The sequence below is a fragment of the Eublepharis macularius genome, chromosome 4 (assembly GCF_028583425.1).
Source record: "Eublepharis macularius isolate TG4126 chromosome 4, MPM_Emac_v1.0, whole genome shotgun sequence".
Classification (NCBI taxonomy): domain Eukaryota; kingdom Metazoa; phylum Chordata; class Lepidosauria; order Squamata; family Eublepharidae; genus Eublepharis; species Eublepharis macularius.
In genome coordinates, this window is record NC_072793.1 from 92725860 (window position 1) to 92738424 (window position 12565).

Genomic DNA, 12565 nt, shown 5'->3' on the forward strand with positions numbered 1-12565 from the left:
GGCGATACCCACTAACTGCTGCTGTGTTTCCCTCCAACATTCCATCCCCTCTCTAGATTGGATGCTCGGGCAGCACTCCCATAGGCTCAAGAATGAAACAGCTGAGTTGCTGTTTTGCTTTACTAGGGCAGGACAGCCTCCTGTCTGTCATATTCAGACATTGAGGGCTTGAATGAAATTGCACACACAGAGAACACAGGCTTTTCAAAAGACAAACCTACAACATACAAACCACAAAAGAATTAAGGTATTCTGCAATGGTTAATTGGTCCCTTGTAGTTACCACACTGAACCTTATTCAAGTGAGCATGTGTAAATATTGAGCATGCTCATGGTTTTAGAGTTTCTTATCAAGGAAGGAGCAGAATGCGAAAGCTGGAAGAGTGAGGTGTGAGTTGTTAATTTGGCTATTAGCTGTGAGGCTTTTGGGAGCTATTTTGTGGGTAAAGTCCTGTCCCTCTGCTGTGACCTGCTGGCCACAATTGACACAGTAAAGAAACTGGAAACCCCTTGGCTGTCTTCTGGGCCTGTTTTAGATCACTTCAGTCAACTTGCCCAGGATGAGGTTGACAGGGTCCTATGGGTGGTGAGGCCTACCACTTGCCATTTACACCTTTGTCCATCATGGCTGGTGAAGGCTAGTGCTGATGGACTTCAGGTTTCCTTGGAGGCCATTGTCAGCCTGTCTTTGAGCACTGGGGTTTTGCCTTGAAGGAGGCAGTGGTGAGGCCTCTTCGAAGAAACCATCTTTGAACCCTACTGACCCTTCCAACTACCACTCAGTATTGAACCTTCCATTCCTGGGTAAGATGATTGAGTGGGTGATGGCAGAACAACTGCAGATATTCCTAAAAGATGCCTCTATCCTGGATCCATTCCCATCCGGCTTCCAGCCAGGCCATAGGACAGAGTCAGCACTGGTCGCCCTGACAGATGAGCTCCATAGGCACTTGGATCGGGGTGGGTCGGCTCTCCTGTTGATGTTAGATGTCACAGCAGTGTTTCACACAGTCAACTATGAGTTGTTGACCCACTACCTTGCCGACATGGGGAAAAGTAGTGGCATAGACCCTCACCACAGCTTCAGTTAGGATGCATATAAGACCTATTCAGTGTCAGCTGCACTGGCTTCCAGTGGAGTTCTGAATCAAGTTCAGGGTACTGGTTATGACATTTAAACCCCTTAGCAGACTGGGACCAACACACTTGCAGAACCAGCCGGTGCCACTAGCCCTGGCACCAGCTGGTGGAACTCCCTCTCCCATCTAAACTAGGTCCCTGTGGGACTTGTTACAGTTCCACAGGGTTTGTAAGACAGAGATGTTCTGCCAGGCCTATGGTTGTGACTGAGGCCTGGCGAACTGTCCAACTGCCCCCCACCCCCCGCTGTGATCTGTGATACACCTGCTGTTAACATCATGTATAATCTGCCTCTCTACCCCATAATATCTTGTGTGATGGAGTGTATTGTGAACACTGATAGCCATCTTAAATAACCTGTTTTAACTTGATAATGTGACTCTTCTTACTTTTATGTATTGTATTTTAAATTGTTTTATTGTTACTATAGTGTTGTAACCAGTCTTGAGCCCACTTGTGGGGAGGGCAGGTAAATATCAACTAAATTAAATTCAGTGGTGGAAGGGAATCCCTTAAAGTAACTGTTGGAGGGAACAGTATTCTACATGTACAACGTCAAGCACCCAACACCATAGTTGATTGAAAGGAGGAGTGCAAACAGAATACAAGGCCAGAGTTAAACAGATGTCAGTAGAAGAGACTGATGCAATTTCAGAACAAAGTAAGGGGCTTGGGGGGGTTGAAGACATCCAATAAGTTGGTTTCTTCACATTACCTGAATTCAGACCCAGCTGGAGAGCTTTGGTTCTTTATTTCCCTGTTTAATAATCCAATGACCTAGGTGTCTTGGAAGGAGAGCTTTGGAGATGTCCAGAAAATCTAAGAAGTAATACTCCATGTACCAGTTAACTTTATGAATTTTCATGGAAGTTACACTGTCTCCACAGGTACCAGAAGGCACTGGATAAGTTCCAACAAGTTTTGAAAGGATTGTTGGTGGGCCATTTACCATCCATGTTGTGTTCCTTTAACCATCCATCCCCAAAACATTCTCTCTAGTTGTTTGTGGTTTTCAACTTTTTTTGGCAGAAAAAGCCTCTGCTGTTCACATTTAACTTCCCAGGACTTTATAATACCCATGCATTTCAGCATTATTTGCAGTTTGAAAACATTTTTGTCTTAGATGTTTGTCAATATTAGATTAGTTCATATGTGTGATTTTATCAGTTTGAATGAATCAAAGAACATTAATTGGTTCTGCTGGATTACAGAGAGAGGGCAGTGGCTGGCAAAATGTAGTGTATTAAAACCAAAGATGATTAGGTTAATGGAATATGCATGACATATTTCACTTATGGTGCCACCTAAGTAGATTTATACTCTTCTAAGTCCATTGAAGTAAATGGTCTTAGAAGGGCATAACTGTTTAGGACTGCACTGCAGATATTGTTGCTTTTTTGTTCCTGGGAAGAGGAGGTTATAGCATAAAGGATGTCATGGTGGGTTTGATTATTACAATTTTAGTTTGTAGGAAGAATAACTGACTTACATGTTTGTCATAGGGAGCTTTGAGAGCAAACGTCAGAGGAAGCCAACTAAAAAGCTCTTGGAATCCAATGATTTAGATACCACATTTATACCAAAGAGAGAGTGGACGTCCATAAAGAAGGTACAATGCTTCACTGAACTTCAAAATGTTAATTAGAATATTAAGATCTGCTGTGCCCTTGAGTGTAAAATAATTGAGTCTACAAAATAAAGTTCTCATTGTAGGTGTTCCTGTTTTTAAAAAGCTGTCAACTAGGTTTGCATTAGTCCCGGAGGCTCTTGTATCTCTCTATCTTTTATAATGCCCCAAGTTACAACCCTCTAATCATTATTTATATGCACAACTTCCATTCATCTCAGTTGAATATAAGATCATTTCTTAGTTGTCTGTGTTCTCCAACTTTCTCGGCTAATTGGTCAGTATCTTGGCTTTTATGAGGAGTGCAGTCACTGATATAAGACATCTCCTAGTTTTTCTTTGCATTTGTGGGTATAAATAAAATCACATGCTAGACAACAAAAGCAGAGTTGTTCTCTGTGAATTTACTCTGTACCAGAATATCATCTCTTCTTACATGACATTTACACCATGGCCGTTTCCACACATCCCGGCATAGCACTAAACTCATGGACCGAGAGCGTCTTCCTGGCGTGATTTCTGATGTCATCGTGCCACGAGAGCGGTTTTGTAGCGCAGTGACGTCAGAAATTGTGCCAGGAAGATGCTCTCGGTCTGTGAGTTTAGCCCTATGCCGGGACATGTGGAAATGGCCTATGATAGAAAAACCATAGACTGCTTTACTGAGATGTCCCTAAATAGGGTGCAAGTCCCATAACTGTTCAGGTTTCTTGGAGAAAGCAGAAGTATCTCATTTTGGTCCTCTATGTAGCATAAGTATCTGAGTTGTCCGTCCAGTTTTGTAATTCCAGTCCTGTAATATGGAACAAACACATCTGCCAAGTGTATATATTGATTGATATCTATTAAAATATGAGAATAAGATAATGTATTGTATTCAGCTTAGGCCCTGTACATGTTTTGTATGTTTATGATATTTCTAGTCCTTCAGAGTACAAAAAGTCTGTTAAGAGTGCAGCTATTTGATATTTAATCAAATATGATTCTTCCCTTTTGTTGCCGTTCAGAGTTCTCTCTCGGTGGTCATCTCCCCATCCTTCTAGTTATAGGAATTTGAGAAGTTTTTTGTAATATTGATCATAAATATGCTGAAGTTGAATTGCAGTTTTGATGAGCTCAGAGAAACACATCTCCTTGCAGGAATGTGAATTTGCTTGGTAAACTGTCCATGTTACTTATCCACAGTGTTCTGAGGCTGGTCCTTTGGATACTGAAATGTCTGAATTGTATTCCACACCTCAATTTTTGGACACTGGAGAAGGTAGGCATTGCTTGAGTTCTGTAGAATGAAGGAAGCAGTTAGTTTTTTATTCAGTGAGCAAACTAAGTAAGATTCTTCAGTCACAATAAAAAGTCAGCTAAGATTTAACCTTTTCTGCAAAAGCTAAAGAATAGTGCAGTAAAAAAATAATGCTGAATAAAACAATATGTGTAATGACATGGCTAGGAAGTGTGTCTGAGCGGAAAAGGGTTCCTCCAACTATTACAAGTTTTATGATTGTAAATTCATCTTGTACGGTATATGCACCTCATGTTAAGTCAGTTCCTGCTGATATTTTTGATGAGATGGTCACTAATAACTTCAGTTTTCTAAGTTCTTTGTTGTCATCCCCGCTCTGATATCTCAGAGCAGATTTATAGTCTACCTTTCTCATTAAGACTCAAAGTGGATTACACCGTGTAAATCAATACAGCCGGGATATTAAAAAAAACAGTACAATAGGGCATGAATTGCAGAAATTTGAAAACAAGCAGAGATCCAAATATAAATATGAAAAATTGTAGAAACCAAGCTTAAATAATTTTACATATTAAATGTCATGGAAACTGCTAATAGGAGCATATCTACACCAACACATAGTGCCTGGTAATAATAATATTCAAATAATAACATTCAATTTATATACCGCCCTTCAGGACAACTTAATGCCCACTCAGAGCGGTTTACAAAGTATGTCATCCTTATCCCCACAACAAAAACCCCTGTGAGGTGGGTGGGGCTGAGAGAGCTCCAGAGAACAGTGACTAGCCCAAGGTCACCCAGCTGGCTTCAAATGGAGGAGTGAGGAATCAAACCCGGCTCTCCAGATTAGAGTCCTGCACTCTTAACCACTACACAAAACTGTCTCTCGACAGTCCATGTCCATTTACCAAGATATCTGTCTGAGCGTTTCTTATGGGACTGACTAATTACCTGTTACAAGCCTTTCTAAATAATTCATTTTGGCATAGTTTGCGTAAAGCCAAGAGAGTGGAAGCTTTCTTGACCTTTTCAGGCAGTCTGTTCCATAGGACAGGGGCCACCAAAGAGAATGTGTGTGTACAGGCAGCTGCTGATTGTGCCCATTTGCAAGGTGGTATCTTCAGAAGGTCATAGCAAAGCATAGGGAGAGATGACAGCACTTCAAAGATTCACTTTCATGCATATAGTGAAGTAAGTTATGGCCCACAAAAGTATATGCCAGAATAAGTAAGTTGTCTTTAAATTGTCACATGATGCTGTGTTCAAAAATGAGTGTCCAGCTATTGAAAACTGACTAAAATGCAGTGCCTATAAATTCCGCCCAAATGTGGAAATCTTAGCAATGACTGATTATGGACAAACTGAGGAAGGGTATTGACCAGAAGACTGCATAGAAGGATCAAGCTACTGTGTGTGGCATTCTGAATCTCAGCTGCCACCAACCATACTTTTCCTAATGATCACAAGGATGAGAAACATGTTTAGTTCTCCAGTATATGACCTTCTTAGGTACCAGCTGTTTTCCCAGAGGAACACATTGAATTTATCTTCTTTATAAACATATTGGTAATATCTTTCAATTTGATGGTGTTCAAGTAATAAAGCAAATAATGTGTTTTGATGCTATGGTGTTTGCCATGGTGTTTTTTTTCTCCATTTCTGCTGCTCTGAGATAGGTTTGCATGCATTGATTTTGAGTGGAATGGAAAGTTAGGTTGGCTATAGTGGGCTTCATTGTCATTATACAAGATGGTGAATACTAGATTCTGGTATATTTAAATCTGAGAAGCAGCAATATCAGAATTGTCTCAAGATTCAGCTGTTTCTGCCATGGCCTTAAATCATGCACTGTCCCTTGCTCCAGCTCCTGAAAAAGCTCCAGCAAAACAGAGAAAGCGGAAGCGGCAGCGACGCAATATGTCTGCAGCTCCATATAAAAAAGAGAAGGGTGAAGATGTGCTGGGAGGAACTCCAAATTCCGAGGTACTGCTAAGCTGTGGGTTCTCCTAACTGTGTGAAGCCATACACTTAACTATGGTTGTTGTGGGTTTTCCGGGCTGTATTGCTGTGGTCTTGGCATTGTAGTTCCTGACATTTCGCCAGCAGCTGTGGCTGGCATCTTCAGAGGTGTGGCACCAAACCACGGCAATACAGCCCGGAAAACCCACAACAACTATCGTTCTCCGGCCGTGAAAGCCTTCGACAATACATCATACACTTAACTCCTTTTTTTTTTTTTTAAGTAGCACAAAAATACAGACAAACTTTGGAACACTTGACTGTGTTGGAAAAGAAAGTATAAAAAGAACTCTCACCATACTTGAAGAAGTTTTGCCTTATTGTGTGCCTCTGAGCTAGTAGTTTACTTTTAAAGCTTAGATTTCCTTTCTAGGAAAGCTGAACAATTGTAAATTCTGATACAGGGAATTTCACTGGATGATTTACATTTGCATTTTAAAAGGTATCTTCAGCTTGCAAAAGCAGGGAAGTGATTTTTTTTTGCCAGTCCCCACTTCCAGTTGCAAGGATCCTATGACATACCTCAGGCCTCTTGATCCTCAGGAAAAGTTTATTGGTTGTGTAGTAGGTTACAATGGAAAAGAAGGCAAGAAAGAGCTGTTTTGCAAGTCATATGGAGCTGTCAGCTCTTCACATACAATCCATAATCTCTTTATTTCCTGCCTTAGGCTTATGCAGAAATGAGAGATATAGACATGAAATTGTTTCTCTGTTTTGAGGTATTCCGTAGAACGGGGATATGTGTACCATTGTTGTTTTTTCCTCTGCAGTCTATCACTAGGGCAAAGCAGTCAATAGTTGTTGAGAATGAGGAGTGCAACCTTTTCCTTGTAAGGGATAGCATAAACACAAAGATACCTGTACATCCAGGTTTCATATATTTATTGGGTGGAGCTGAGAAATTAAACAAGCAGAGAAATTGAACACTTTTTTAAAATGCTCATTTGCAGTTTCATGATGTATGCCAGATACAGAGGTGGTTTGGAAAGGGTGATGGAAATCTCCGTTGTGGCCAGTCAGTAAGGCTACTGAAATAGGACAGCAAAACCGTTTTATTTAATGTGTTGTATTAAAGTTCAGAATGTTTCTTTCCCCCAGTGAAACCTAAAAGTGGAACAGTGTGAGGAGAGTTAGCGTCACAGCATGAGGCACCTTCTGCAGGCAGAATGATTAGGGCTAAGAGGCGTTGCATGCAGCTCAGCAAGCAGGTTGGCGGAACATCCATATGTTTTGTAGCCAAACTAACAGCAGCCCAGAAGAGGTGTGGGCTAAGGAAAGAATGTGACTGTTTAAAACCTTGGCTTTCTTGTTAAAAGGGAGATAGAACTACTCATGGGACAGTAGGAAGTCCAAAGGAGGCTACTGAAGAAGGGTCTGAAAATGACCATGGAGTGCCTTCATCCAAAAAGATGCAGGGGGAACGTGGAGGAGGAGCGGCCCTCAAGGAGAACGTGTGCCAGGTAGAAATCTGAAGACACTTGGCTTTCAAGATGTTAACTGAAGATGGCATGGGCCATACTTGGGAATAGATGATGTTCACAGGAACTAATATTCTCTGATTCTTGTTTTTTGCAGGGCTGGGTTGGTTAGTTTCAGGGGTTTTTTACCCTGAAATTTTTGCAAAAAAGCACTAATTTTCTGTTCACTCTGACATGAATGTGTTTTATCTGTTAGAAAATGACTTGAATGAGAATTCTGATAAATCACTGGGATATCTTTCAGATCTGACAAGATACACAAAAGAGATAATTGTGGAAACATTTTTGAAAAGGGTTCAGCTGGAGAACATACCAATAGTATATTTTGTATTTACAGGATTTTTTTATTGCTCTGCAATAATATGTTGTTTCACTTCCTCACAGATTTGTGAAAAACCGGGTGAGTTGTTGCTGTGTGAGGCTCAGTGTTGTGGTGCTTTCCACCTGCAATGCCTTGGGCTTTCAGAAATGCCCAAGGGCAAGTTCATCTGCACTGAGTGTTCCACAGGTACAGTACTTGGAGAGTGGACTAAGCCCACTGCTAATTTACTCTGCTTTTGTGCTTCTTTTATGTGTGAACCTGTTGTGAAAACAAATTGCTTAGCTGTATGGAGAAACCAAATGGCTATACTGTAAAGCAGAATCCACTCTTGAGACAAGTTGCAGTCAGCTAGATGATTGGCCTATACATTTCTACTTTGTTGCTTCTCAGAATTCTGCTTCCTTATATACTTTGATTACAGTTCTCTTCCATTTTACTGTCCTGTCTTTCAGGGGTCCACACATGCTTTGTATGCAAGAGCAGTGGAGAAAATGTGAAGCGTTGCTTGCTTCCTTTGTGTGGGAAGTACTATCATGAAGACTGTATACAGAAGTATCCTCCTACTGTCATGCAGAACAAGGGCTTTCGATGTTCATTGCATATCTGTATGACTTGCCATGCAGCCAATCCTGCAAATGTGTCTGCATCTAAAGGTACAGTAACTTTTTTGTATCCATAACTGAAGTCTCTCTAAAGTCAGTTCCTTTGTAGCCATTATTTTGGATTTTTGCTTTTGCTGAAAATTTTAAACATGGGATTGAAATTTTTAAGGTTGAATCTTAATGATTTTTATATTATTATTTTTTTTAAACCCTATAATTCCAATGTGTTTTACTGCTAGGTCGCTTGATGCGTTGTGTTCGATGTCCTGTTGCATACCATTCAAATGATTTCTGCCTTGCTGCTGGGACAGTGATCCTTGCTTCCAATAGCATGATCTGCCCTAATCATTTTACCCCTCGAAGAGGCTGCAGAAACCACGAGCATGTAAATGTCAGCTGGTGCTTTGTGTGTTCTGAAGGTAAGTAGCCTATGCTGGACCCTAGTATTACCATATTCTGAGTGACTCCTTCATTTAAAGGGCATTATTGAAGAAGATAGTTTGGTGTGTATGCAGAAAAAAATAATAGAAAAAGTTCCGGTTCCGGTTCCGGTTCCGGTTTGTGGATGATACATTCATCATTTGGAGCCATGGGGAGGAAGAATTGATGGAGTTTTTGAATCATCTCAACAACATCCACCTGAACATACAATTCACAATGGAGAAAGAAAGTGAGGGAAAACTCTCATTCCTGGATACCTTGGTCATCCGCAAAGCAAACTTTCAGTTAGGTCACAAGGTCTACAGGAAACCAACTCACACTGATCGGTACTTACACAAAAACTCCAATCACCACCCCCGACAGAAAAGAGGCATAATGAAAACATTAGTGGATCGTGCAAGACGGATATGTGAGCCGCGCTTTCTCAATGAGGAAATTAATCATCTAAACCACGCACTTCAGGCAAATGGCTACTCCAGAAATGAAATCCGAAGAGCAATCAAACCCAGGATGAATCAAACAACCAAAGAAAAACAGTCTCCCACAGGAAAAGTGTTTTTGCCATATATCAAAGGAATTACTGATCAGATGGGAAAGCTTATGAAAAAGCATAACCTTCAAGCAGTATTCAGACCCACCCGAAAAATACAACAGATGCTACGATCAGCAAAAGACAGCAGAGACCCCCTCACCTCTGCAGGAGTATACCGTATACCCTGCAGCTGTGGACAAGTTTACATCGGGACCACAAAGCGTAGCATCCAGACAAGAATAAAAGAACATGAAAGACACTGCAGACTTGGACAGCCTGAAAAATCAGCAGTGGCTGAACATAGCCTAACTCAAACAGGGCACAGTATCTTATTCCAGGACACCAAAATACTGGACAACACCTCCAACTACTTTGTCAGACTGCACAGGGAAGCCATTGAAATTCACAAGCATAAGCAAAACTTCAACAGGAAAGAAGAAACCTTAAGAATGAACAGAGCATGGGCTCCAGTTCTGAAAAACACCAGGCCAACAAAACACTCCACACCCGACAATAGCCCTGCAGAGAAGATTAGCACATCAAGCACCAATCCATATGCAAAAGAACCGCCTCAGGATACAGTGAAGCCTCCCGCCATTAGCATTCCACACCCTGGGAAACTCTTACAGAATGACTCAGCTCAACCCCACCCCTCCTGAGTAGATACAAATGACCTACATCTTGTCCACACTGTGACACTGAGAGATCTCTGTCTTTTGGTGCTACACCTCTGAAGATGCCAGCCACAGCTGCTGGCGAAACGTCAGGAACTACAATGCCAAGACCACGGCAATACAGCCCGGAAAACCCCCAACAACCATCGTTCTCCGGCCGTGAAAGCCTTCGACAATACAAATAGAAAAAGTCTTTAGAATACTCTCCACACTCAAGCCTGCTCAAAGTAAACTTTAATGTCCAGTATATCGATATATAAACATCAAGAAAACAAAAGTAATTATTACTGAGGAATTACACGCTTTTAAGGTTGACAATGAAGAAATTGAAATTGTAAAAGATTTTCTGTTCCTTGGCTCAATCATCAGCCAAAAAGGAGACTGCAACCAAGAAATCAGAAGGAGACTGAGACTTGGAAGGGCAGCTGTAGTGTGCCTGCCTGTTCACTCCCCCACTGTGAGGTAGATACTCCCTCAAAAACTGATGAGGTTGTTTGCTGGGGCTGAGAAGCCTCTTGTAGTGTGTATCTGGGTGTAACCTAGAGTTCCTTTTGTCCCACACTTTAAAAACATATATATACCTAGCCTGTATCCCAGCCCCAAATTAAGTAGGGGAAAAGTAGATGCTCACGTCTTCTTTAAAATGAAATGGCACTAGAGGCTAAGTAAAGTTCAAAAAGATAACATCAGCTTTAGTCAACATGCAGGATTGGTATGTAGATAGACAGGAAAAGGAAAACTGAGGTAAACAGAATACTTCAGCATTAGGCACAAAAGTCTTCTTAAAACTCATTTCTAGTAAGAGACTGTAGAAGTGAGAGATTGGTAGTTTCAGACTTGTCACTTAAACAAGATTCCTTCATAGATTTCACTTCACAGCTTAGGTGTTCAGACTTCAACACAGCACTTTTCCCTTTTACGCCTGACCCAGGGTACTCCACAGAGCAGAAAATGCCTTTCCAGACACTGGGCAGCAATTATTCTTCTACTAAAGACATAACCCTGATCTTTTGGCTGAAGGGGAGTCTCTTTACTACTCACTTCCTCTGTCAACCACACACTCCCAGTTCTATCTTGTCTGAGTAAAATGAGTGCTGGCTTTCCCACTTAAGTTCATCTACTAAAAGCTTTTTGTCCACCGTAACCTGTCCCTGTTAGGACAAACTTTTCCTAACACAGAGGATTCTCTGACCCTCCCTGGTCAGATTCCAAGCTTCAACACTCTCCTGACAATCCTATCAGGTCCAATTGGTTACCTTCTCACTGGCCAGTCACAGAAGTGGGGGGGAACAGTATGTCAATCATCCTTCCTTCAGGCAGTTGTTTTAACCCGTTACCTTCCACTCTCTGGATGCAGCATTTGGTAATCCTTGCATTTAAGACTCATTCCGTCACAGCAGCCATGAAAAAAAAGGTCTCCAGATATCTAAAAATATACTAAAAAGAGATGACTCCACTCAAGAAATCACAGGACTCAGATTTGATGGCACGATGGTGCCCAGACCAGTATAACCTAAACAGAAAAATACACTAAAGATTATAACATGAAACATTTGCTGGCTGGTTCTGAGGTATGGATCTTGAGAAAGACCTTTTTCAAAGAAATTATGACATCATTATAAACCAGGAAACTTGGACAACCAAAGACCTTGAGATTGATGGATATCAATCATATAAAATGGAGGCAATTCCTGGCCTGGGACCCGGGTGGCTAAAGGGTGGGAGAGGTATTTTGATATCTACCTCCCTGGCAGTAAACTGCTCCCCATTAGCCATATTGAAAGACCAAGCAATGGCAGTCCATCTACAATTCAGAAGGAAGCACTATTAGTGATTAATATTTATCTCCTCCCCTCAAAAAGAAGGACAATATTGAGGGACCATGGAAGGAACTAGGATGTTACCTAGAAGAGCTTCTATTGAAATATCTAGTAGGAGAAGATCTCAATGCAAGATTAGACCCTGACGACAATCTTCTTTGTTCCAATTATAACATGCTCGCCTTGGAAGAGTATAGGATGAGTGCATATTATTCATGTTACTTGAAGGATGAAAGGGCAAATTTTGTCAGCTTTTGTTTGGCAAGAATGGCAGATAGGCTAAACCTTTCCATCTTGAATAGCTGTATGTCCGGGGATCACCCAGGAGAGTATATATATATGGTAGGACCAAAAGCAAACACTATAGATTATATACTAGCTAACGAGAACTTAACTTTGCATATTAAAAAACTTCAGGCGTTGCCCTATCTGCATGGTGACCACTTAACCTCTTGAATTACAAGTAACTCTACTGAGTAGTAAAGTGTATCTGAACTCTCGGGTGACTACCTCTGTTGCCCCAATGGGTAGTTGTAGATGCCATGCTAACTGGATGGAATGATGACTTGTACTGGCCTGTGAGTTCCCAGTACTGGAGATGGAGGGCAGACTGGGCCCCGATTCACAGTCCAAGGCTGGGACTCCAGAGGCTAGGTGTGGTGTAATG

General features: G+C 41.4%; 1 protein-coding gene across 4 annotated transcripts in view; it reads left to right on the plus strand.

Annotated features, from left to right (window-relative positions):
- Window positions 1-12565, plus strand: part of NSD1 (nuclear receptor binding SET domain protein 1) — a 101471-nt gene that overhangs the window by 71079 nt on the left and 17827 nt on the right. For all 4 annotated transcript variants that reach the window (XM_054976388.1, XM_054976391.1, XM_054976389.1 and 1 more), the window contains exons 8-14: window positions 2643-2749; window positions 3953-4028; window positions 5875-5993; window positions 7346-7489; window positions 7892-8015; window positions 8282-8482; window positions 8671-8850. In XM_054976388.1, the coding sequence (XP_054832363.1) occupies window positions 2643-2749; window positions 3953-4028; window positions 5875-5993; window positions 7346-7489; window positions 7892-8015; window positions 8282-8482; window positions 8671-8850 (951 nt within the window). The remainder of the gene's footprint in view (window positions 1-2642; window positions 2750-3952; window positions 4029-5874; window positions 5994-7345; window positions 7490-7891; window positions 8016-8281; window positions 8483-8670; window positions 8851-12565) is intronic.